The 27,634-nt window shown below is 46.5% G+C and overlaps 1 protein-coding gene across 4 annotated transcripts in view; it reads right to left on the reverse strand.

Moving 5' to 3' along the window:
* Pnoc (prepronociceptin) overlaps positions 1 to 25,721 on the reverse strand; it is a 27,381-nt gene extending 1,660 nt beyond the window's left edge. Inside the window, exons 1-3 of one of the 4 annotated variants that reach the window (XM_021203766.1) lie at positions 25,387 to 25,721; positions 10,772 to 10,921; positions 2,169 to 2,651 (exon numbers count right to left, since the gene is read on the reverse strand). In XM_021203766.1, coding sequence (XP_021059425.1) covers positions 2,214 to 2,651; positions 10,772 to 10,897 — 564 coding nt within the window. In that variant the 5' untranslated portion in view covers positions 10,898 to 10,921; positions 25,387 to 25,721 and the 3' untranslated portion in view covers positions 2,169 to 2,213. Of the gene's footprint in view, positions 1 to 2,168; positions 2,652 to 10,771; positions 10,922 to 23,794; positions 23,859 to 25,386 lie in introns of those variants that run through there. The other 3 variants (XM_021203764.2, XM_029541746.1, XM_029541747.1) reach the window with 3 other exon arrangements.
* Between the last annotated feature and the right edge of the window lie 1,913 nt (positions 25,722 to 27,634).

Raw genomic sequence — 27,634 nt, forward strand, 5'->3', positions numbered from 1 at the left:
AGAGAGACAGAGAGACAGGCAGCGAGAGACAGACACAGAGACAGAAAGAGACACACAGAGACACAGAAAGAGACACACACAGAGAGACAGAAAGAGACACACACAGAGAGACACAGAGAGAGACAGACACAGAGAGAGAGAGACAGAAACACACAGAGAGACATGCACAGAGAGGGAGAGAGGGAGAGAGAGAGAGAGAGAGAGAGAGAGAGAGAGAGAGAGAGAGAGAGAGCTGTTACATGGCGACATGACAGCCATTAATAATACCCAAATGAGCTGGCTAATGTATCCATGAAGAACTTTGCATGTTGAGCACAGCGGCCGAGAGAAGGAGCTGATTAGCCCTGTTACAGCACCTCTCAGCTGGAAGTATAATAGAAAATCAGAAAAACCAATTGTCTGGCTCCAATAGTTTGCTTGGTTTTTTCTTTTTCCTTCCAAATAAATTGATTCTTGCTAATGGGACTGATCTTAAACTGTAAAGAATATTGTTGTGGTTTAGAATTAGATATGGGCTTTGGTGTCCCTTAAGAGCCCCTTTGAAGAATGCCATTAAGATTTCGAAGGATTCATGCTACTTCTGGAAGATTTATTACTCGATATCAGACAGGTCTGGTTTTGAAAGAAATAGACTGCTTGCCAAGAACAGAAGTTGTGACTTCAGCATGTGCAAGTTCACTTGGGATCTTTAGAGATGAATCACTCTGTTAAGACAAATGCAGCGGCCGTCTCCCCACAACCTAGTAAGGGTGCCCATCTTTGGGGATAAGCTTGCTGCAGACAAGTAGCCTCGAGCTTGGGCCATGCAGGCTGGCTGTATGTCAGAGTGTGGGCACCAAAGATTAGCATATAGATGGCTCTACCTCAAAAGAGGATTATAAACGACATGGCTGCCTTGGGCGCTCAAGAAGCAAAAAGGAGCCGCATGCATGTTTCTTCTCTGCCTCAGAAGTAGGGAATAGCTTTTGTTGGGACAATATCATATCATCAGACTAACTGGTGCTTTTGTATAAGGCCATGTCCCCCTGTCCCCCTGAGCTGTCTCAGGAGATGTTTACATCAGCATATGCAGATGAAGGGGCACAGACCTGACTGACAGTTGGGTTTTTTTCTAACTGGGAATTGTTAATTTCTAATGCCAGTCCACAGTTATGCACTGGTGAGAGTTGGGTTTGGGGTCAGCCAACTGTAATTTGGTTTCTGCTCTGCATTCTCTGGTAGGTTTTATATGAGTGTGTGTGTGTACCGGAGGGTAGGAGCGAAGCAAAGGAAAAGATCACAAATGCTATCCTGGGAAGAGGCAAAAAACTGAAGAAAAAAAAAAAAATCCTTCCTCAGTACATATTTTATAACTCACTAGATCCATTAGGTGAAATGCTGGAAACCTGGTTCAGCAAGGACATCATTAATGATAAAGAACTGGTCTTTCCTTGGCAAAGTGCCAGGGTAACCAAATTGTTAGAGGAAGAAATGAGAGCAAAAAGCATAACTCTGGGTCTCAACAAAAAGTCTTTGGCAAGGGCAAATGGGAAATAGTAATGGTTTCCATGGAGTCCAGTCACCTTGCAATGCAGGGTGAGGTGGATAAGCTGTCTTTGAAGTAGAGCAGTAATCGGCCTTTTTGCAAATGGCTAAGAGGAGGTCTGGCTATTGGCTTTTGCAGATAAAGTCTCTGAGGAAAGGTGAGCTGAATGGTTGCTATGGTAACCGGCTGTTAGAATTGGTCCACTTAACTGTCCCCATAGTAACTAAGCTCCTGGAGAGCTATAGAGGAATTAGTTATCTTAACATACTACTATTATCCCCATGGTAACAAGTCTCTGAATGGGAGTGGTCAGCCTCAAGGAGAATGGTGGGAAAAACTTTGCTTCTTGGAGAAATGGGTAGAGAGGCAGAGATGTGAATTTCTTCACCAACCAAACCTCTCAAGGGCCGGAATCCTTGAGATGTATGTGGGGAGAGGGATTGGGTGGTGAATGTGTGTGTGTGCGCGCGTGTGTGCATACGTGCGTGCGTGCGTGAGAGAGAGAGAGAGAGACAGAGAGAGAGACAGAGAGAGAGAGAGAGACTGGGGGCTGGCTAATGTGTTTCTAGGCCTGGGAAGAAGTCTGAGACAGCTGGGTAAATGAAGTCACATGTTGCCCCCTGCTAGTTGGTGCCCAACTCACTCATGGGTTGCAGTGGCCGGTGCAGCTGGGAGGGGCTCCTTCTGGCTACACATTACCATTCTGGTGCAGGGTGCGCCGGCGTTGACTTGACTGCATGCTCAGGACCAGGTACTGCCTCATAAACTCACTGAACCGCTTCTGGTTGGCCAACTTCCGGGCTGACTTCCGGGCCCCGGTGAAGCCCCCAAACCTTTTCTGCAGCTGCTTCTGCTCCACCTCCTCAGTATCATCTGTGCTAGGCTCTGCATCTGCCCCAGGCTCAGCATCTGCCTCAGGCTCTGCATCTCGCGCTTGCACCAAGCTCCTGACACGCGGCATTCTCTTTAGGTGCTGCATCTCCGAGGCCTTCGGCTGGTAAAGAGCAGCTGACACGAGCTCTGGGTCAGCAGGGCTGAGCTGCCCAGAGCCACTGGCCATGACTTTGGTGCATACAGTCCAGAGAGGGCGGGGGAAGACCTTCTCTTCACACTGGAGGATGCACACCTGCAAAGACACAGACAGGAGGAAGAGAGAAGGGTCAATGTCAGGGATGAGCTAAGTCCCAGAATCCTCTATATCTGTCCAAAGTTCTGTAGTGCTATTTCTCAAGTATTGCACAGCAGTTTATGTGTGTGTGCGTGCATAGGGATGTATGTGCATGTGTGTGTAGGCCAGAGGTCCACATTAGTTATCCTCCTCCATCACTCTCCATTTAATTGTTAATATAATTTTCTTTAAAAATAATTTATTGTTGTTGTTGTGAGTGTGGAGGTCAGGGGACACTATATGGAGTCTCCTTCACCTTTATGTGCCTTCCAGGAACCACACTTAGGTCACTGGCTTGCATGGAAGCGCCTTTACCCGATGAGATGGCTCACAGGCCCTTCCACTTAGTTTTTTGAGACAGTGTCTCTTATTGACCTGATCCACTTGGGCTATACCGGCTGGTCAGCAAGCCCCAGGAATCCTCCTGCCTCTGCTTCCCTAGTCCTGAGATCACACGTATGTGCTTCTATGCTTGGCTTTTCTGTGGGTGCTGGGAATGGAATACAAATCCTTAGGTCTGTGTGGCAAGCACTTGACTGATGTCTTAGTTACCACTGCTGCGATGAAACACCATGACCAAAGCAGCTTGGAGAGAAAAGGGTTTATTGGGTTCACATTTGCAAATCATAGTTCATCACTGACGGAAGTCAGGCCAGGAACCTGGAGGCAGGAGCTGATGCAGAGGCCAAGGAGGGGTGCTGCTCACTGACTTACTCCTTATGGCTTGCTCAGTCTGCTTTCTTATAGAACCCTGGACCGCCAGCCCAGGGATGACACCACCCACAATGGGCTGGGTCCTCCCCGCCAATCACTAATTGAGAAAATGCCTCTGAGTTGGATCTCATGGAGGAGGAATTTCCTTAAGAGAGAGGCTCTTTCCTCTCTGATGACACTAACTTGTGTCAAGTTGACACAGAACTGTCCAGCACAACCACTGAGCCGTTTCTCCAACCCATGTGCAGTATAGTTTTACATATGGTACTTCACCTCCCAAGTTTGTAGAGTTTTAGAGTTGGAGACAGAGGTTCTGACTCTCCTCCATTATTTTACTAACAAAGAAACTAGGGTTCAGAGCTACGGTTAATCTATCTTTAGTTAACCCAGCAAGTTAACACAGGATTGAGGCATTCCAAATTATACCCTTATACCCACCGGACCAGGGAAGGACAGGCTGGTTACAGAAACAGAGGGAGCATGGGATTACATCTTCATATGTATTTTAAGGTCGTTATTTAGCTGGGGAGACGGCATGGTTGGTAAAGTGCCCACTGTGCAAGCATGAGTCCCACATCAAAGCTGGCCATGGTGGCACTTGTCTCTGACCCCAGTGGGAAGGGGGAGAGGGTGGAGATGGGTTGCTCCTAGTAGCGCCAAAGTCAGCCATTCTGAGCAGTTGACAAGCACTGGATGTACTGAGACTGTCTCAAAAAAGCAAAGTGGAGAATGGTAGAGGAAGACAGACATGCACGCAGGTTCACAGACATGCGCACACACTACACACATGTATACACACACAAGAGGGATGTAAATTAAAGCCCTTATGTAAAGATCAACTCGTGTCATTAATTTTTATTCCACTTATACTAGCCATTCCTATTTGTACATCATTTATAGTAAGGGATGTCCAAGACGCTCTGGATGCACACAGTTGGGCATGTGGAGCTAAACTTACAATCTACTGGACTTGTGTATCTGCTTAAATACAAACTAGGCAGTGCCCCCAAGAGCTCTCTGCTGCCGGTTTGCCTCCCTAAGCACCAAATCCTCTAGTGGAGAGAAGCAACTGGACCATACCATCTTTCCATCACCCTTAGGCTGATCCCAACCTTAGCCTCATCCTCCTGCCCTCCTGTCTCTGTTTGGGTTTCCTGGAAGTCTCCCTGTCAACTTTTCTTACTATGTGCATTTTGGTTTTACACCTGACTCTCTCTCATGTTCCGAGCTTTACTCAATTGAAAGTCTCCCTTCTCCTTGAACTTGCCGCTGTAATCAAGTGTGTTTCAAGAGCCTCTCATCAAACCATGGATCTCTTGTGGTACAGAAGTTGTCCACTGTCTACCCAGAGCCATCTCTCTTCCCTAGTATATAACATGGGTCCCTTCCTGAAGTTAATAGTGCATTTCCCCAGCTCCCTGTAGTCAGAGGTGGCAGGCAACAAGAATGAAAATGGCCAGCTGGGGCTTGCAGTAAACTTGGGGCTGGTTTGACAGGAAAGAGCACCCTTCTCCTCCTTTCTTGATTTTCTTCAGCATCTGGTTTGGAATGTGGGCATTTTGGGCTATCACATCCTTCTGATGTCATCCTGAAACCATGAGGTGACTTGGAGGGTGACATCCTGTGCTGGAAACCAAATGAACATTGTGGCAGGATAAAACAACAGGGGACTTTAGAGGTGGGACACCGGGCCCAAGCTTGCTTTGTGGATGGTCAAATCCATTGGCTCCCTGTTGCCTTTGGATCTCTGATGCCAGCAGGTGGATTTAATTCTCATGTGGTATAGTCTTACTGGTGTACTTCACTCTAATAAAATGCCCCAGCAAAAAAGCAACTTAGGGGACAAAGGGCTTATGTGTTTTTTCAGGTCACGATCCATCATTTCAGGGAAGTCACTTTCACTCCTCATCTTTCACAGTCCCCTAGGCACACAGGGCTTCTACACCTTGCACAGCTCCCTGCCTTTTGTCACTGTGTGCCCTCTGAAGGAATGACCCCTCCTGCTCCCATCCTTGCACACTCTGGCCATATTCTAACTTTATCTCTTTATCTTTGTATTATCTTCTTTTGGTCCCTTGGAAAGAATTGCTAATGATAGATATATTTGTGATACTTCATGAAGCATAATCTAAAAAGTTAGGAGTACGTTTTACTCATGTATGGAGTCCTGGGTAAGTGTCTTCTCTTTATAGTGATTAGTAGGCTAGGCAGTAAATTAAATTCTCTTATGTTCTAGACATACCAGTGCATGGACACATTTGGTTGCCATGACATTTGTCTTTAAAAATATGTGTGTATGAAGGTCAAAGGACAACTTTGGGCACCCTCCTTGGGAATCTTGTCTATTTCCTTTTAGGAAGTGTCTCTCTGTGGCTTGGAGTTTACTAATTAGGTTAACCTGGCTGGTCATTGGATTCCAGGGGCCTTCCTGTCTCTACATTCTCAGTGCTGGGAGTTCAAACACATGCCACCTGCGGTTTGTTTGTTTGTTTGTTTTACTTGTCTTTTGTTTTGCATTCCAAACTAAGTTTAATTACAAAAAATGCATTGCAACTATTATATCAAAAATACTTATTAGAAAGTTAAACAAAGCATCATAATTTTCTTTCTGATAAGTAATTTAGTATGAAAGTCATTTCCATAACGTATATGGGCATCATTCCAGCCCAGATTCTGGGGAGTGAACTCATCTTCTCATCCTTACAAGGGGATCCCTTAACCAACCGAGATCACGTGTGTCTTCTAATGCTATGTAGAGGCTGATGACATTAGCAAAACTCCTTTGGTGCACGGAACAGACGCCAGCATCAAAGCCCATCTCATGTCCATGGTGGCAGATCGGCTGAAACAGTGTTCTCCGGAGGCAGCAGCAGCACAGGGAGGTGTGCATAGCAGAGAAGCCTGCGAGAGGTTGAGGCTGGGAGCAGCTCAGCCTTTGGGAGCACTTGGTTCAACTCTGTGCTTGCTCAGTTCTCTGCTTCTTTGGTTTACTGGCGGAAGAGACAAGTCTAGAGGCCACTAAAACTGAACACTCCTGGGCTTCTAATTCCAGATGGTAATTAGATTTTGTGTCCATGTGAGAAAATGAATTTTTGTGATCAAACCAGATGCCATGGTCTTTACTGAGACCCAACTCACAGATAAATTAGTTACTGACCAAATCATCACAAACCATTGGCTTGGGACAAGGTTTGAGGCAAGTCTGGGGGACTTAGATGTACAGCAGCATTTTTAGTGCCAGATGGGCATATGAGCCTAGTGCTTATTATGGTCTGGTCTGGGGTACTTATCAGCTGTTTCACCAGGATGGACTGGTGGCTTATTAAGTGAGTTGGACACGTTATCTTAGCCATGATGATGACGTTGCTATATTAAGCCAGAGTTTGCACGAGCACCTGGAATCTGACCGGTGCCAAATTGATTTGTGAAGCTGAGCTTCTACAGAGACTGAGCAAAGGGCCATTTGGGTGTCTGAATCAGAGATTAGGGCACAGACTGAGGGTGTAACCGAGCCAGAGGCTAGGCCTGGGTTCCATGCCTGTCATATAGACTGTTGACTCCTCTGGGGAAAAGAAGACAGTCACTGTGTTGTTTTGGTTCCTGAGTGATGTTTAGGAGCTATTTGCTCTAGGAGGTCTTGCCAAAATAGTCAAAGGCATTTAGGGATGTAACTCAGCCATAGCACATCGGCCTGGTCATTCACAGAGCCCTGGGTTCAATCCTAACTACTGCAAAATTGATAAAACCAATTCAGAGGCTGGAGAGATGGTTCAGTGGTTAAGAGCGCGTACTGCTTCAGTTCCTAGCACTTATGGGTGGCTCACAGCCACCTGGAACTCGAGCTCCAGGGAATCTGACACCCTCTTCCCACCTCCATGGGCACCTGCATTCATGCGCACGTGTGTGTGTGTGTGTGTGTGTGTGTGTGTCTGTGTGTGTCTGTGTATTCAAAGGCAGACACTAACCAGGGGCAGTGAAGGACTAGCACAGGAGCAATCCATTAGAAGAGCTTCTGCTCTAATCATCTGCTAAGAGTTCTCACTAACTGCACGTAGAGATGCCAGGAGGCATCATTTTAGGACTTTGAAGAGCATCTCCCTAGACTGTTTTTTGAGAGTGTGTTGTTTTAGCCTTGGACTCTAAAATAACTCTGCGAGTCTAGTTTCTTCTACTTGAACAGATGGAACGAGTCCCGCTGACAATTGGGTGAGGAACCAGAGGGCACTGCGCTGGGTTTGGATGTGAGTCACTGCTGACCAAAATTACAGTCTAACAAAAAACCAACCATGCCAGAGCCAAGTGTCCTGAGGATGTCGGGAACGAGTCAGGATTACGTAATGTGGCAGAGAGACTGGGAGGTGACCCTGGCTGGAACGTGAGTCCCTCCTCATCTCCCCATCAAGCAGACACAGGCAAGATGTGCAGACAGAAGACAAGACATAATTGCTTATGCTCTTGGCACTTCATTCTACTTTAAAATGGGTTAAAAGGGAACATGAACTAGAAACAAAAAAAGCAAGCAGGTAACACAGTCCTCAGGGGCCAGCATGCACTGCAAAGCATTTATCTCCAACTGTGAGGCTTTTACCAATCCATTTTCTGACTTATTTCTAGGAAGAAAAGTGAGTATTGTCTGGACCCCAAAGATTTGAGATGCTAAGGGAGAGAGAGATGTGCGCTTCCAATTCTTCATTACCCCCAGCAAGACCCAAATGCAAGACCTTACCATAGCTGCCCAGGATGTGCCAGGAGGAACCTAATGTTCTAAGAATTATACAATTTCTACAAGACAGGCTGTCTGAGCCATGTTATGGGCATACTGGACTCCATGCTGGGACATCTATCAGCAAACATATCTATATCATACCTATCTCATACCTTAACCAGAGGGCAGGGGGAGACAGAGAGACAGAGACAGAAACAGAGACAGAGACAGAACCAGCCAGCCAGTCAGCCATGGGAAACAAAAACCAGAGTTAAGTACGGCCTGTGATCATCACCCAGGAAGAATCTTATTTCATTTTCTCAGCAGTCTCGAGGTCAGCTTGGTTAAAGAAGCTGGGGTGTGAGAGTAGGCGGTAAAGTCTGCATATGTATTGAAAATAAAGCCACTGGGGAGAGACCCCCCCTGGTGGTGGTAATTTTCTTCCTACACACACTGGCCATTCCCATCTGCGTGTGATCTGTGGCAATGGCCTGGGATCCAGGCAGGTTGGGCACATGCAATCTACCCCAATGGGGGCTCATTCTCAAACACAAGCCAGGCCCTAGAGCCCCAAAACTCTCTGCTGCAGCCCTGATTCCCCAGGTACCACAGTGTCTAGTGAAGACCGTCATCCTGACTGTGCTATCTCTCCAGCTCTTTCTGACTGGTCCTGACCTTGGCTCACTCTCCCGAATTTTCTATCTTGGTTTGGATCACCTTGAAACCTCTGTACTTTTTGCTTTTGTTTTTTTATTTAATTTAATTTAATTAATTTATTTATTTTTATTTTTTTAAGCTCTATGTATGCTTCTCCTTTGTGTTTTCAGATCAAAACTCCACTTGAACCTTACCTTTTCCTTTGTGAGAGACCAGAATGTTACAGGCTGAAGCTTAACCTTGACCATGAAGCATAAGTGGGGCTTAGTGGATGGGGGAAGGGAGAGGCAGGAGCAAGGCGGCAGGAGCACAAAGAAAGGCAGGGCTCCCTGGGAGCTGTCAAGAGTGGCTGGACCTGGGCTTGAACCCAAGAGGGAGAAGGCCAGGAGTCTAGCTAGCCTTGACAGTTACCCGCAGCCTGGGGTAGGAAAGGAAAGCCAGGTGCTTAGTGGCACTTCAGAAGGAGAGGGACAGCGGGGCAAGAAGCAGACACCTGCTTAGGGACTGGGCAGAGACGTAAAGGTTAATAGAGAAGGCTGGGGGAAGGTAGATAGAGAGGGGAGAGACCCGTAAACCAGGCAAGAGAAGCAAGAGGTGCTTCTGGAAGGATGAGATATGGGACAGACAGACAGATTCCTAGAGAAAAGCATGATGGATGAGAGTGTCAGAAACACATCCCTTCGAGGGATCATGTGACCTGCACCTCCTGATTGTGCCCAGGCCTGGAAGAGTGTACTGCCTGTCTGTTGGGGTTGAGGCCGTATTTCTCTCTGGAGCTGTGAGATAGCAAGGCGTATTGGGCACCGGCTACCCTGGATTTCATGTCTGCACAGTTGCCTTAAGGAAGAGCAATTGCTTGTTTGTTTTGAAAGGCTGAGAGGTTTGAAACTCAGCATCTTGAAAGCAGCTTTACTGACTTCAAAGGGAAAAATAATTGAATTACACAGGATTTCATAGGAGAGAATAGCCATCTAAACTGAAACTAAAGGAGTACGGGAGCAGTTCACTTATTGAATAATAATTTAATGTTTTGTGCTTCAACTTGGAAATTTAAAACACAAGAGAGCATTTTGGATGTTCGTTGTAGAATTATACGTGCTATAAGAGATGGATGACAATATGCATGCTCAAAAGATGGAGAATACGTTATATATTCACAGAAAGAAATCACTTAAAATAGTGTGTAATAACATGAGAATATTAATTCTGAGACCTACGGAAAGTAAGAAAAAGTAAGAGTCTCTTGGATTGCTGCACTATAATAGCTGATCTTCATTGCCATCCTGAAGGGTTTAGAATAATCGTGTAGGAGACACAGTTGAGGCAGGTTTTACTGAGGATGAGAGTCCCACCCTCAGTGTGGGGAGTGCCATCCCAAGAGCTGTAGTCCAAGACTGACTAAAGCAAGCAGAGCCTCAGTACCCATCTCTCTCTCTGCTCCCCGACTGCAGACCCAACGGGACCAAAGGCCTCAAGTCCTTGCCTCCAGGCTCTCTCCTTCAGGATAGACTGTGCCCCCGAATTGTGAGCTGAAATAAACCCTTATGTATCAAGGATTTTTGTCACAGCAAAGAGAAAAGTAACTAATACATGGGGTTGAAGAAGATTTAAATTTTCCTTATATATAACACACGTGTTATGCATTAACACTGGGACAAGGGCATCATGAGGGGATATTTATTGGGAGATAGAGAGGGAGCACATCAGGAATCTGGTGGTATACATCAAAGGAACACAGGGGTCTGGTGGCAGAGAAGGAGGACCAGAGGAATCTGGTGCTAGGGAGGGAAGATCACAGGGACCTGGTAATAAAGGGGGAGGACCACAGGGGTCATAGTAGGAAGATGTAGCTCAGCTCCACCTGTTTCCTCTTGGTCACATGACACTGCTCAAGCCGTAGGACCTCTGGGAGAGACTTGAAGTGTCTCACATAGGGTTTGCTTTGGAGTCAGAAGGAGGAGAGGGCAGCGAAGAGGGCAGTCCCTCGACCTTCTGGACCTACCTTCAAGTTGAAGCTGTCTGGAGCTGTGTGGAGCTTCTCCTGGCAGGTGAGGCAGTCCCTGGGACAGCTGCTGAACACGCTGGAGAGCAGGCTGAGCAGCAGAACGTCACCAAAGAGGATTTTCATGGTGCAGCAGTGGGAAGCGAGAGGCTGAAACAACACAGGGACACATGCCAGTTAGTACGGTCTAGGGAGAGAGTTAGTCGGCTGTGGGGACCACAATCCAGAGGGGCAAGCATCCTTCTTCCATGAGGAGATCCCCCAGGTCTGAGGTTCACCTGCGAAGGAATAGTAGAGGGTGCTGGTGGCCTGGTTCCTGCCATTCAAGTCTGCTCTCATTCATAAGCTATGCATGGTCTGCATTCTGGGAGAGCACTCGTGGTTCCTGCTACTTGGCTGGTCTCTGCTGTTCCAGGGGCAGCTGTTGAGTGGGAAACAGCTTTCCTGGAGGCCAGAGGCATTGCGTCCTAGCTGACCAAGGTGTGCCTTTAGGTCAACGTCTTCAAACCTCAGTTTCCATAGCCATAAGAATGGTACACACCTTACCACAGGGCTGTGTGTAGGGCATGTGTCTTCATTTGGAAGCTGAAATGTGTGATCTGTAAGGATTGCAAAGTGCAGACAAGTAGCTGAGTGTGGCGGTACCCATCTCTCACCCCATTTCTCAGGAGGGAGAGACAGGTGAATGAACGACTGAAACCCTTCCTCTCACCCTCTCAAGCCTCTCTGGCCTGGTTGGGAACGCTTGTCCCTCAATTCTCTATCCTAGGAAGTGTCCGTGTGTTCCCTGTCTGTTACCCACTTCAGAATGGAGTTACTGCTATAATTTAAATGTCCGTGTCTTCTCAGAAGGCGTATGCTGGAATTTTTGATGGTTGACCTCAGAAGACAGCTTGAAAGGATTAAAAACAAGTAGGAGGAGGTCGGGAAATGGTTCAGAGGGTAAAGTCCTTGCTATCCAAGCGAGATCGGAGTTCACATCTCAGGCACCTGAAAACACTGTGTGGACCCATGGCACTCCCAATGCCGTGGGAGGCAGAGATAGGGAATCAACAGAGCAAGGTGGACAAAGAATTGGTTGAATCGGTGAACTCCAGCTCTAAGGAAGAGGACCTACTTCTCTGTATATAGTCTAGTTCGTGATTGAGGAATATATCTGAAGTCAGCATTGGGGCTCTATAGACATGATCAGCACACACCCATGCACACTATGCAATATATAGCGCTGCATTATGCACACACACACATATACATATATACCTACACACTATGCACAGACATGCACACACACTGTGCATATACAACTCACACATTGTACACACATACACACATTATGCATACACATACACAATATGCTATGAACACACACACACACACACACACACACACACACACACACACACACACCATGTGGAATATTAATAAATCACTCCTCTGGTTCATCTGTAATGCCATCTACAGCACCAATGAGACCACGAGGGTGCGGACAAAATGAATAGGCTAATAATCCCTTTGTAAATGCATAAGATGGTAACATTGTTGGGAAGCAGTGAAGGTGGGGGTCTCCTTAGAAGAAATAGGTCACATCACCCCTGTTTCTTACCCCACATGCCTCCTTTTTTCTGCTTTTGATTTGCCAGGAAGAACTTCCCTTGCCTTGATGGTCTCCTCAAGATTGAACTGCTCTGAAGCTATGAACTGAATAAACAATTCCTCCTGGAAGTTGTTTCTGTCTGCTGTTTGGTAGCAGCGATGAGGACAGGAAAGAACCTAGAGCCCTGTCCCCCAGGATGGTGACAGTAGAAGGTGGGCTCCTTGGGGAGATAATTAGCCCTTGAGGTACTGTCTGTGAATTAGGGAACAGGCCTCACTTGGCAATAAAGATGCTTGTATCTTGGCATTTGATTTCCTGGTTTCTATAATCTTGAGGAATGAATTCCTGTTGTTTATAAACTATTCAGTCTAGGGCATTTTGTTATAGCAGTCAACAATTAAGATGAAAGCTAGCTTCCTGAATACAGGGGTAGGATGCTCACCTTGACACTTCATGCATGAGATTTATAGAAATGCAGATTAACAACACCCCTGACTAACAACACCCCTGGGTCAAACCTCTTGAGTCAGAAAACTACTTCCTTTGGACTATGTCATTTTGGGTTGAACCATCTTGCATGCTTCAGTGGAAGGAGGAATAGGAAACAAGTCTTTACTGTTAACTTGACACCTAAAGTCTCTTGGGAAGAGTCTTAATGAGGGATTGTCTGGCTCAGGTTGGTCTGGGAGCGTGTCTGTGGGATTGCCTTGATTATTAATTGATGTAGGAAGAGCCATCCCACTGTGGGCAGTGCCATTCCCTGGGCAGGAGGCCTTGAACAGCATAAGAGATGAGAAACCCAACTGAGAGCCAGCAAGTAAGCAAGGTTGTGTTTGTCTCCCCCTGTCCTAGACTGAATAGGATGTGTGATGAGCCGTGGCAAGTCCTTGCAACTGTGCTTTGCTTCTATGGATAGATTAGCTTGGAATTGTAAGCTTAAAGAAGTTGTTTTTAAAAATAAAATTTATTTTTTTTAATCTATGTGTATGTGTCTCTGAGTGTGTGGTGCCTTCAGAGGCAAGAAGGGGCAGTGGACCTCCTGGAGCTAGAATTACAGGCAGTTGTGAGCTCTCTGATGTGGGTGCTGAGAACCAAAGAGTAGCAAGTGACCTTAACCACCGAAATAACTCTCCAGCCCTCTGAGGTGTGTGTGTGTGTGTGTGTGTGTGTGTGTGTGTGTGTGTGTGCCAGGGTATTTTTTTCATAGCAACAGAAATCTAGAAACTTTCTAGAAATATTGACTGTTTTTTAAACCAGGGCCAAAGGGGTATGTATATTTTTTCCAAATCCATCAAATTATAGATGTAGAATCTGAATTTTGCTGTATGTAACTTTTCTGCATAGAGAATAAAAAACTACTGTTTTCAATGCTTCAACAGAAGTGAAGGTTGAGTGGAAACTTTCTAGAAATATTGACCTTATTTAATGGGGCCACAGGGATGGATATATTTTCCAATATGCATCAAATTATAGATTTAGAGTTTGTGCATTTTACTGTTTGTAACCTTTCTGCATAGAGAACAACAACAACTGGCTTTCACTGCTTTTTTGACGTGATTCTGAGAAATCTTTGAGGTTTGCCATTTTCTTTTAAAATTTACATTTATTTACTTATTCACTTTACATTCTGCTCATCGCTCCCTCCAAGTCACCCCCCCCAATCCTTCCCCCATCCCTCCTTCCCTTCTCCTATGAGTGGGAGGGAATCTCCTTGGGTATTCCCCCCACCCTGGCACTTCAAGTTTCTGCGACTAGACACTTCCTCTCCCACAGAGGCCAGACAAGGCAGCCCATCTAGAAGAACATAGCCCACGTACAGGCGACAGCTTTTGGGACAGCCCCCACTCCACATGAAGACCAAGCTACACATCTGCTACATATGTGCGGGGAGGGCTAGGTCCAGTCATGTATGTTCTTTGGTTGATGGTCCAGACTCTGACAGCCCCAAGGATTCAGGTTAGTTGACTCTGTTGGTCTTCCTGTGGAGTTCCTGTCCCCTTCCTCCTATTCCTCCATAAGCGTCGTCCCCAAGCTCCATCCACTGTTTCACTTTGGGGAGGTTTGCCTTTTAAATGCTGTCTGCTGGGATCTTCTGAGAAGTGTATCATCTTGGGCCCTACCCACCACCGCCATAGCAGGACCTGTGTCGTTAGCAGTATTCCTAGGTGACTTGTCTGTGTGACTGCATCTGAGAGGCGAATGGAAGCAGTCAACAGGAGTCAGGAAGGGGCATGCAACAGAAGCTACCAAGGAGCCATATTGGAAGACCACTTGGCTCTTGTGTACCAAGAACTGTTTTGGACATAGGGGGTTCTAATTAGAAGGGTGTTCAGTAGATTGTTGTTTGTTTGAAACTGAGTCTCATGTAGCCCAGGCTGTCCTTAGACTCACTATGTAGCTGAAAATAACCTTGAACTTCTGATTCTTCTATTCAGACCTCCCAAGCATTGGGGTTATAGTGTATATCACTAAGCCCAGTTTACAGTGTTAGGTGTCAAACCCAGGGCTTCATTCATACCAGGCAAGCACAACCGAGTAACTGTCCAGGATCTCAGTAAGTGACCATTTAAAGTGGGTATAAAAACTAACATTGGTAACAGGGAACCCATAGCCTGTGATCAGATGATCACAGGGATCATAGCCTGTGAGGACAGCGAGCAGACAGGCAGCCTGCCCACACTCCTCAAGGTTAACACCTGCTGAGGAGGGCTGGTCCAGATGGAACAGGTCTTCTCTGCTCTTCTCGGAGACTTGTGCTCTAACCTTCAGAAGATGAGATGAGTCTTGAGCTAATAATAAAGCGCTCATCTGTGCTCATGAGTGTCTCTCCAATGCAAAATTTTCCTTCTCTAACCCAACAGCTAGTGTCTAGTTGAGATTTATTGACTTATTATTGTAATAGTCTCCTAATTAGTCTACCTAATGATCTGGCCTCCCTCCAAGCCGTTGGATGATATCACTTCATTCTTAAAATAATTCTATGATGCCTGTGGCTGTCGGATGTTCCAAGGACTTGGCTGGCCACTGGCCCCTGCTTCATCCTGTCACTCCTCTGGTAGCTGGTATTCCAGATTCAGTGAGCCTAGCTCTCACCTGTATCAGGTTCCTGATGTTTCTATATCTTGTCGCTGTTTCCTCTGTCAGAATACTGTATCACCGCATTAGTAATGCCCCTCTTCAGAAAGCCATCACTAGACTGGCTTGAGCTAGGCCAGTGTTTGCTACTCCTGAGCATCCCAAGGCAATGTATTACCATGGGAAAATAAATGTGGCTCAGGGATCCCAGCTGTAAAATGGGCCAAATGGAATGGCCCCGAGAGTTGTGTAATGTGAGTTTTCTTATCTGATCGTCTTGGGAAAGGAGTCCTGGCTTCAGCTCATTGATTCTGTAACTTGCCGGCTGTATGCAGTCTCTGAGTTCCTCATTGTGAAAATGGGAAGGATCTTAGGATCTATAACATATCAGCATCGATGGGTTCATGTTGGTAAGCAATTAAAACAGCACCTAACGTAAAACAAATGCTTTATAAAAAGAAAGCTAAAGCATAGCTCTCACTTTGTGATGCTAGTATATTCTCTCTGTTTCATCTCTACCCTTAGTAATCAACCAATTATAACCGTGCACTTCTGTGTCTGTTCCTCCCACTGACTGGAGGACAGAGGTCTGGTTCTATCATCCTCTCTGTCTGCCAGGTACCGAGGCTTGGACACAAACTTTAGGATCAGCTCAATAAAAACGATTGACAAAAGCCATTGGGAGATCTCAGGAGATCTTCATTTTTCTCTGTAAATGCAGGACTGAGAAATGTTCTGGAATCTCATTGGGAGTCCAGTGTGCTCACGGCACACAAGTTGCCCCAGGACTGTCACTCCCCACAAAGGCTTTATTAGCAAGTCATTCTGTTTGAGCAGGGAGGAGAGGATGCTACATCCTCCCGGTAAGGTAAGGCATCATCTTTAGCAGACACTCTGATGCATGTCTGTTAGAGGACTGGTCACAAATGGTCATGGCTGGAGTTGTGTCCCGTGCTAAGTCTGTGAGGGCTAAGTAGGAGTTATTAGACCAGCAACAGGAATATTTTTTTTTTCGCGGAAAAATGCAACTCAATAGATATTATATAAAATAAATGTTCTAGGATACAAGGCACTCTTAAACAGGCCTTTATGATTTTCTCATTATCGGATAATTTCTTCTGTGTCTCACTCACAGCAGTTCAGGGTTTGTATTTCTACTTAGGAAACGTTTTCGTAGGATCTGTTCAGAGCAGCACAGCTGTTCCCTTTATCACCACACGATGGCAGTGGCCATATGTCACAGAAGGAAGGGTAAGGGCCATTTCCTATAGATCCTGCCTGGGATGTTTAAGGCATCTCTTTGCCCAGTTGATAAGCTGTGACAGACACAATGAAAAGCTCCTGCTGAGGAGGACACCCAAGGACTTCATCAGCCTCCTGATGCGAGAGACGCATTGGCATTTTGACTGATGGTTGTCATTTTCAATTTGGAGTAAATGGAATTTAGGGGTGCGGTCCTGGGACAGTTAGCCTCTGCTGCGAGCCATGGGTAAAGCACAAGCCCTTTGGGGTTGTCTTTTGGTGAGAACTTAGCAGATTGACTTCAGTTGAGTCAGGCCCTCCTCCGGTCTGTACTTTATGGCCTCGCTGCTACCCCCCCCCCCAACCAGGATCTTGTTAAGTAGCTTTGACTGGCTTGGAGCTTACTTTGTCAACAAGGCTGGCCTCAGATTCCCAGAGACCCTCCCGCCTCTGCCTTCTGAGTGTACAAATGCCTCCTCCTTCCCGAGACATTCTATGTAAGATTAGTACCTAGCTCTTCTTATATAGTAAGCATCACATACTATTATTACATAGTAAGAATAGTATATTTATTTGTACACAGTACCTACGCAACCCTGGTTGGCTTCCAACTCCCATTCTTCCTGCCTGGGTCTCATCTGTCTGGGATCACAAATAGGTGTAACCTTCCCCTTCTACCTTCCAATTTAACAAACAGCTCCAGCTCCTAAATGAAATCCTTCCATACAGATGGTATTCATTCCCTTCTGCAAGTCCAAGAGGCCACAAGCTAGGCATGACCATGGGATTTCATCTCATGGGTGGGTGGTTCACTATATTTGTCAGGATAATCAATACAAACAAATGTGCAAAAACCTATGGATATACATCACAAATTAGATATCTTGTTCTCTTGTACTCTCATGATACTCAGTCTAGTTGTATGCTGTATAAAATTATATTAAAGATAGAAAGCTTAGTACAAGTTTTAATTTTTTTTTATTTGTTATTCTGAGACAGGGTTTCTCTATGTAGCCCTGGCTGTCCTGGCACTCACTCTGTAGATCAGGCTAGCCTCAGACTCGTAGAGATCTGCCTGCCTCTGCCTCCCAAGTGCTGGGATTAAAGGTGTGAGCCACCATTGCCCAGTGTGAAGTTTTATATTTTTTAAAGTATTGATTTATTTTATTTTTGAGACACTGAGTCATTTAGCTTAAGTTGGCCTTGAACTCGCTATGAGGATGACCTTGAACTTTTGACCCTTCTAACTCCAGCTTGTAGATGCTGGGATCATCGGCGCGTGGCACTACATCCAGTTTACATGGTACTGGGGATAGAACCCAGGGCCTTGCGCATGTTATGAAAGCACCCACCAACTGAGCTTTATCCCTGATTCCAAAGTTTTCTAATTCTTAAGAAGTCTTAACAATATGTCTGGCCCAGTGGTACATATCTGTAATCCTAGCACTTAGGAAGCTGAAGAAGGAGGATTATTATAAATCTGAGGTCAGTCTGACTACAGAGTAAGATGGTACTCTGTCAAAAAGTCCACACACACTCGCACACACACACATATGTGCATACATACCTCTACACATACCTACACACATACACACACATATACAGACATGCACACATAAACACACATACTCACACTCAGGAGAACACACACATTTACACACATACACACAACCACACAAATATCTATACAGACACACACACACACACACTTATGTGGACACATTTATACATGCACACACATACATAATACACCTATACACATACACACAATCACACCCACCTATACGCACATATACTCACACACCTACACAGACACATACACAGATACACATACTCATGTGTACATACACCTACACACATATACATACTTGTGTATACGTCATGCATACACACATACACACATGTGTATATACACCTACACACAATCACAAACACCTACACTCACACACAAGCTCACACACCTACATATACACCCATACACACAGTGCACACATACACACATACACACATGTGTGTATACACCTACACAAAATCACAGACACCTACACTCACACACAAGCTCACACACCTACATATACACTCATACATACAGTGCACACATACACTCATACACACAGTGCGCACACACACTCACACACACATATACATACATACACACTCAAACACATGTGTATATACACAATACATACAATCACCACCCCCCCCACACACAACCACAACAAACAAAAGAAGCCTGAACTCCATCTGTGTGCTGGTTTGGAGCTGTGCACATACTCTGGTGTCCAGGAGACGGGAACGGAGTAGTTAGATAACTCTGGAGTCACACTTGTGCTTACACCTTGTAACTGTGTGACCTGGGGCAACTTATTTCACTTTCCAGAGCCTCAGTCTTCTCGACTGCAAGGTGAAGATGATGAATCTCTCTTCATTTGAAGATGACTCCCTCCAGTTGTTTATTAGCCAGAAATATGATTGGCCATCGGGAAGCACGGTATACCTGAGGATGTTTTGAGTTTTTAATGGCTTCCATTTTGTAAATGAGCCCAGAGCAATTAGCCATTCAGTGTGGCAATCCTATAATCAGGCCATTTTGTATTGAATAAAGAAAGGTTTAATTACCTTTTATTTAGGTAATGGCACCTTATAAATTTGATTGTATCTTGCTGTTTATAAAGATAAGACACCACTGTGATTTAGTATTAATCTACTTTTGTATTCTTTTGCCTTGGAGGACAATTAGCTTCTTTTCTATTGGATGAAGACATCTGCAATGTGAGCTGAATGGAGACTCTAAGCTAGGGGAAAGTCTGTGTTGGTGAAGGAGGGAAGAGGGCTCTCTTTCCATCAGTGACACATAGGAATATTGTTATTTAGTTAGAAACAATTAAAAGATGATATTGACTTTCATCTACAACTCTATCACCTGAGGGAGTAATTTTGCCCTCCTTTCTGGGATAAATATCAGTCCCCAAAGGTTAAGCAATTTGCCTAAGATGACCCAGATGATGAACAGCAGAGTTAGTACTTAAACTCAGTACTATTTTAACCTGTGTTCTGACTTCCCTTAAACTCTATACAAGGTTTGTGGCTTTGAAATGGACAGCGAACTGTGATACGTTGTTGGGAAGGAATCCCCATGACTGAAAGACATTGAGAGCCAATGGCTTTATAAGATTTTTGTCTTGTGGGCTAAGTGCTGCCAGCTCCACTTTACAGATGAGAATACTGAGGCTGGGAGAGATGTACTGCAGTGGCAGAGCTGGTATTGAACCCCACACCCCACGCTTATATTTTGAGGGTACCTCTGATGATCTGTCTTCATGTGAATTCATTTGGAGGACTAGCTCAGTCCCTGTCCCTGATTCACCAAGAGATATTCACAGTCAACCAGCTACAAATCATTGGGAGAATACAGGGCTTTCCTCACATCCTGGTTCTCTGACCCATCACAGGCAGGATTCTGTTTTTATTAATTAGGCAAACTGCTTAACTCCTAGGAACTTGCATTTACCCCAGAAAGGTATATTAAATTGCCTCCAGATTACAGGGTTATAGATGAACATAAAGGTCATGTATAACCTGTAAAGAACAGTATTCTATACATGTCATTGGTGAACAGAAAGTGGCTTTATGTGCTTCTAGGAGGAAGGAGCCCCACCCTCATACTCTAGTGGACACACCAAAGAATCATGGGCTTTCTCAGAGCCCAGCAGCTAAAACTTCCATATAGTGCACAGCTTTCTCTTACCCAGGGAGACAGCTTGCTTTCTTTTCTTTGATGGATACAATTATTCAATTGTTCTCCTTTGTTGCTGTTGTTCCTCTGTGTAGCTCTGGTTATCTTAGAATTCACTTTGTAGACCAGGCTGGCCTCAAATTTAGAGATCACCTGCCTGTCCCTCCCAAGTGCTGGGATTAAAGGCCCAGCTATACTGTTACTCTTAAAAGGTTTCTCCCCTGCTCTCCATTTCTACCCAGAGAGAAAGGAAGGGCTCAGGAGTCAGGGCACAAAGCACCTAGCTACCTACGTGGATCAAGGGTGCCTCGGTAGAGCTGTGAATGAGAAGGGGCCCCGTGCTTAGCAACAAGGTCCTGGGTTCTAGGTCTGGTTCTGTTGTTACTTGTGGGATCCTGGGTACAGCACTTTCTTTTCCTGGCTCTGGATTTCTCTGTTCATAAAGACAGGCCGTTTTGTGAGATGGTTCAGTATCCTTTGATTGTATGAATGGCCAGGATTGCCCTCTACCAGTAAGAGAAGCAAGAGAGAAGGAGGGAAGGAGAGGAGTCATCCTGGCATTGGCTTCAGACAGCCCCAGGCGAAGGTCATGAAGATCACTGGGTTTCACAGAGGGCCAGGAAGGAAGCCAGGCACATGTCCCTTTGGCTGTCTCACATTGGAAGGGAATGCTTTTAATGCTCTCCTTCCCGATTCTGGCAAATGCTGCCATATCATTGTCAAGGTAGTTCTGAATGGACTTTTAAAAGTTTTTATTTACATTTATAAAAGGCACTCTACGTTCTTTTAAAAATAATCAGAAAACCCAGATAGGAAGATAATGACGAATCTAGACTCATAGAATCTTACAACTTCTTTAATTTTGTAGTTCTAACAACCAGTTTTAAAGAGAGCTTTAATTGACATGGGTATACATGTTCATGGAGGTATGGTGTGTTATTTCCACACTGTGTGCACTGTGTAACAATCAGATTGGGGCAGTCAGCCCATCCATTGCCTTGAGCATTTATCATTCTTTTGAGTAGCAAATGTTCTAAGTCCTCTACCCTGGCTATTTTGAAGTGAAGAATAAGTTGTCATTAACCACAGTTACTCTTACAATTAGTTTTGAACATACATTCCTAACCTCTTCAAATCATGTTCCATATATTATAAAATCCACTAATGGAGAAATTAAGAAAGATAAGATTTAGGGGATGGGGAGATGGTTCAGTCTATAAAATGCTTGTTACACAACATGAATGCCTGAGCTTGGATCCCGCAGAAGCCATGTTAAAAAACCAGGAGTGGTATTGTGTGCCTGTAACCCCAGTGCTGAGACTGGGGACAGAGACAAGCAGGTCCTGCTGCCTTGCTTGTCAGTCACCCTAACTAAACCCTGAGCCCCCGAGATTTGGTGAGAGATTCTGCTCGAGTAAACACGGTGGGGGGCAGTAGAGGAGGAAGGACACTTGGTGTAGTTCTCTAGCTTCAACATGTGCCTGCAGAGGAAATGTGCTTGTGTGTGTGTGTGTGTGTGTGTGTGTGTGTGTATGTGTGTGTGTGTGAGTGAGTACTTGTGTGTGTGAGTGCTTGTGTGTGTGTGCTTGTGTGTGTGTGTGAGTGAGTGCTTGTGTGTATGTGTATGTGTGTGTGTGTGAGTGCTTGTGTGTGTGTGAGTGCTTGTGTGTGTATGTGTGTGTGTGAGAGTATGTGTGTGTGTGTGTGTGAGTGAGTGCTTGTGTGTGTGAGTGCTTGTGTGTATGTGCGTGTGTGTGTGTGAGAGTGAGTGCTTGTGTGTGTGAGTGCTTGTGTGTGTGTGTGAGTGAGTGCTTGTGTGTGTGTGTGAGAGAGTATGTGTGTGTGTGTGTGAGTGAGTGCTTGTGTGTGTGTGTGTGTGTGTTGTGCTAAGATAAAAACCAATTTAACATCTCAGTTTCTAGTAGCCTAGTAGGTATCTGGGTAGGTAAGCCCCTTTGGAGACCACTGGTCTGGGCCCGTTCACATTTGATGGTGAGTTGGGAGAAAGCTGGTGACTGGCAGCTCTGTGCTACAGGCACGTGCGTGTGCTGCTCCTCTCAGGAACCCCACGCACGTTCTCAGCTGGATGAATGAAAGGATGAATGGGGTGACAGGACGGGGGAAGATCACAGGACCAGCAGGAGGAGGAGAGAGGCTGGTTGTGACACTGCAGGCTGCAGAGCCTTGTCTGCTTGGCAGGGAGGCAAGCCCAGCTTCTCCTACCTGGCTGGTCTATGCTGCTGCAGTGCCTAGGCAGCCGCCAGGATTTTGACAGACCCAGGACCATGGGAAGTTGAGGATCAAAGTGGGTGTAACCTTTCGAGGGTTATGATGCTCAGAAAATCAACTTCTGTCCCTCTGCTCCCTCAAATTGGTGTGCCCCAAATATCACAGCTAGAGTTTGTGGTTAAAAATGTAAGATCTATTTGAGACGGTGGGAGCAGATGAAGGCATCGAAACAGAACTGTTTCAAAGATCCCTTTGTTCTCAGGAACTCAAGCCCCCCAAAAGCCGATGTCATGATGATGCTCATTTCTGAGATGTATTCTTTTGTTCCTAAAACAGCTGATGACCCAGCGCACAGGAAACTTAAACATTTCCTTATCGTCTGTGTGAGTGGAGGAGTCGGGAGCGGGCGGGGGGAGGAAGGACGGGTCTTCGAAGCATTTCATTGTAAGTACACAATATAGGACCGAACAATACAGGATTAAACCTGTCGTTACCGTGTGTGTGTGTGTGTGTGTGTGTGTGTGTGTGTGTGTGTGTGTGTGTGTGTGTGTGTGTGTGTGTGTGATAAAATAAGTATATAGCCAAGTTTAGCTTACTGCACGCCATCCCTGATTTCAAGAAAGATCAATTCCTTTGCCTTTCCTTTGGGCTTTTGTCCTAGCTGCCTTCAAACCCTGGATCCATCCGAATTCCACCTCTCCCATCCGAATTCTACCTCTCTTCCCACCTGCATCAGTTACCGGGGGATGTACCCTAAATTCCTCCAGCTTTGACTCTCTGGACCTCAAGTGTAGGACTGATCGCACCCAGCCCTGTGTTATCCCATTATCTTGAACTGCTTCCTATCTGTCTGTGATGTGTGCCTGCTAGTAGTTTACAAGCTCTACAGATCTTAAGGGGAGCGAGCATCAGACCTGGGACAGCTCCTCTGGGCTGCGCTGGCTGCACTGGGTCCTGTTCCTGCAACTCTTGAGATAAAGAATTTTTTTTTTTTTTTTTTTTTTTTTAGCCTTCCAGGGTTGTTGCTGGAGATAATGGGTGTGAAGCGCGTAAATCATTGCACAAATAAAGTGCTGTTATTAGCATCTCTGCTGAGTCTATAGAGCCCCATGCCTCCCTTGCCTGGTGGGGTGTAGCTGATAAATACCTGATTGATTGAAGACGGAATTGCTTGGTGACAGCTCCATTCTCGGGCTCGGCTCACGTCTAATCCTGCAATTACTCCCTTCACCGGCAATGCAAAACCTGCTGAGTTTTCTGCAGCCCTAAGTGCCCTCAGACTTCAGTTGATAAGGCAAGCGGCAGCCACTCCTGAAGAGGATGACCCTCAGCTACACCAGAGCACCTTCCACAGACAGCGCTTGGGGGTCACCTGGAGAAGTGGGGCTGTATCCTTGACTCAGCTGATGTCTGGGGCAGTTTCCTCCGCAGAAGACTCAGCAAGCCCGAGGAATAGGAATCCTTTCTGTGAAGGTATCATGGCACTGATGGAAGCTTGTAGAATATCTCCCTGCTAGGCTTCACAAATGAGAAAAAGGAGGGGTGTGTGCAGCATCCACCCACAGGCAGCGAGAAATCATAGCGTTCTCTTTGGGAGGTTTTGATATGAAGCCGGGCAGTTACTTTTCTCCCTCTGAGATGAAAACTCTCGTTTGGGCTTGCTGGCAAATGCCGTGTGGAGCTCAGCTTTTGTTAGTCTGCTGAACAATGTTATTGGTTATAATTGGGGCAATTATGAGCTGCTGGAGGAAGCTAAACACAGATGTTTAAGCCCAGGCTTGGGGTATTCAAGTCCAAAGCAGCATGCTTTAAATAGCCCCCTTTTCCGAATCATCCTGCCTTACTTGAAATCCCCCCCTACCCCCGAACTTCTCTGAGTTCAAAAGGAGATGGGGGAGAGAAGGGGATGAGTAGAGAAGGGAGGGGAAAGAAACGCACAAAGAGAGAAGGAGGAGGAGGAGGAGGAGGAGGAGGAGGAGGAGGAGAGAGCAGTGCTAGTTCAGATTCCCTGACCTGGGAGAGAGTTCCATGCAATCTGGGCAGAGACCTTTTAGGTTGGACAGACGAGCAGTGGGGAGAAAGATGTCAAGGAAGAAAGGATCCCTCGGAACAACCCAGGATCCAGAGGACCAAGGTCAAGCCTTAAAAAAACGACCACGAAAATCACCCTGCCGGCGACTGACTGCATTCAGCTATGGACTCAGGTGAAGCTCAGCCTTTGGATCTGTCTTTCCCCACATTATTGACAATTTCCGTTAAGGTGTAAGAGAACCAGAATGACATCAGAGTCAATGACACCAGACAACAGTTTGCACAAAGGGCAGGAAGCCACAGAACGAAAACCCGACATAAGGTGTGCTCCAGGGTCTTCCCAGGGCTCCTCTGAATGGCAAGCCCCCTCCCAGTGTCTGCCCTCTCTCCCGTAGCTACCTCTTCCGTATGTATCTGTCACCCAGTAGCGGCCACAACTGGGAAAGCAAAACTTTTCCTCATTTCCAAGTTCAGTTTTCTTTCGCATTTCTCTTTGAGACTAGCCAGCCCTCAGCCCTCCCCCTTCTCCACCATCGGAACAGTGAGAAGAAGATGAATGAAGCCACAATCTCACAAGAGGCCAGCAAGCAGCCACAGTGGACAAAAGACAGGGGTGGAGGAGCTGCCCTGACTGCCCTGCTCTCCGGAGAGGCTCCGGGCAGATAGTGCCGGGCCGGGCTGGTTGCTGGGGCCACATGCATTGCCTACCTGACGCTGTCCGTCACAGGGTTCTCTCAGATGTGAGGCTTGTTCCTCTGTGTCAGCCACACCAGCATATATATCCTTCCCCCACGCACAGCCCTCCCCTTCCCTGCCTACCTCGATGATGACACATGCCTACGCTGACCCCCTTCATCAACCAAACAGCCCAACTACAATCCTGCCTGCCTGGCCCCCTCCCCTGCTCCGCATTCAGACTTGTGACATGCCAGCCTCCCATCGACGCAGCCTCTAGCCTGTTTTCACCTGGACTCCCGATCAGCTAGGATCCCTCAGCTGCCTCTCCCGCTGCTTTCAGAGCCACTGTGAGGATGGCCAGCCTAGGGAGAGCTGGCAAGTCACTCAGAAAAACAGACTCCTGGTGACAAGGGATAAGGCAGACCCCAAAACCTGGAGTCTTCTCCAGTAACCTCTCCGCCTGAGGAGTGAGGATCAGGCAGCACACAGGAGGGAGGGGGAGCTCACACCCAGCTCCCACTGGCTCAGCTGAGCCCCCTCCTAATGTCCTGGCCCCACTGGGCTGGCAAGGGCTAGGCCACACTGGGGTGGTTCTGGAAGCATTTTCCACAGGTGCTCACAGCGCAGCACAGTATAGATTAGAGCACAAGCTCGGCAGGGGCTTTGAGATTTCAGCTTTCTCCTTTGCAGCAGGAGCATCTCCCGTGGGCCTCAGATTCCCTTCTGTAGAATGGGTGCACCAACTCCCAAGACGGGAGTGGCACGATGAGATTCTGTTTGTGTCTGGGACGCAGAGGCCTTTATTAAATGCTAGTGCCACGTTCTCTCCTATCTCAGCATCTTTTTACTGTCATCGGTGCTACCTCAAGTCTCACATTGGCATCCGGGAGGGAGGTTTCCAAGCAGCCACTGCACCTTAGGGTGTTGCAGGCTGCTGAAGATGCCGTGGCCCTTGTTGCGGAACCCAAATCTTCTTCTTAGCCCAGGCAGGGAGTGGCCTGCAGACAGGTGGCACCCAGGCAGCTGGAGCCCCAGTGTACCCCATCTTCTCTGAGGCTCTCCCTTCCCTGCCCCGGGGAGAACTGCACCAGGACCCTGTTCTTTATTTTCCTTAGATGTGAAACATTCCAGAATGCAAGGCTTTCATCATTCGAGGAGAGCAAGCACCCGTTGTTCAGGTGGCAAGTCTAGGTCTTGGTGGGCTGGAGATGGGCAGAGGGGGTTCAGGGAAGCGCCTGCCCTGGCTACGGATAGGCACGGAGTCTCTTTTAAGTGTGACCGAAGAGTTATTTAGAATGGTGAATTTTGTCCTTGAAGGAATTCTATTTCAACAAAAAGTGAGGAGCAAACACTTGCTAAGGTTAAGAACAAGCCCTGAAAACGAAATTCCCACTCACACGTGCTCCCAGTGAAAAGGCCCAGGGAACCAACATGCCCACTTGGCACAGAGCTCTCTGAGGTCCCTGTGGTCACTACGGGTCAAAGCAGCCAGTACAAGCTTTCTGCATGACATGGGGTGTAGGGAGATAGTTATGCACCCTGCTGGTCCAGGGTATGGAGCCTCATCTCTTACATGCTGTGGTAGATATTGCTGGCTGACTGCCCAGTATTTTCCATCCCTTGTTATTCCTTATCAAGCCGTGCCTTTGGCTTTACTTAAAGTGACAGTGTACTCAGCTAAAACCCTGCATTTTCCTAGCTTTTGGTGCAGCTTGAGTCTCCAAAAGTCATGCTGCTGGTTTTTAGGTGGGATTTTGAGGAAGTTTGTTTTAAGACCTCAACTCAGCTAGCAGAGGCTTGTGTGTTCCCTCCCCTGTGCGCCTCTCCTGAAACACACGTGTGATGGCTGGGGGTCTACCTGCTCTCTTGGGTCTTGAGGCAACTTTGAGCTCGAAAGCTGTAAATGGCTACTTTTCTCGTAGCTGGGAAGCAAACACCCAACAAAAGTCACCTAAGGAAGAAAGGGTGGGCTCTCAGTTTGAGGGTGCAGCCTTTCATGGTGGGAAGTAATTGGGTGGAGTTTGATGCTGCTGGTCATAGTGTGGCCACTGTCAGGGAGCTGGGAACAATGGATGCTGGTACTCAGCTCAATTTCTCTTTTCTTCTCTTCTCTTCTCTTCTCTTCTCTTCTCTTCTCTTCTCTTCTCTTCTCTTCTCTTCTCTTCTCTCTTCTTCTCTCCTCTTCTCTCTTCTCTCTTCTCTCTTCTCTCTTCTCTCTTCTCTCTTCTCTCTTCTCTCTTCTCTCTTCTCTCTTCTCTCTTCTCTCTTCTCTCTTCTC

This window comes from Mus pahari, chromosome 8 (genome assembly GCF_900095145.1).
Source record: "Mus pahari chromosome 8, PAHARI_EIJ_v1.1, whole genome shotgun sequence".
NCBI classification, from domain to species: domain Eukaryota; kingdom Metazoa; phylum Chordata; class Mammalia; order Rodentia; family Muridae; genus Mus; species Mus pahari.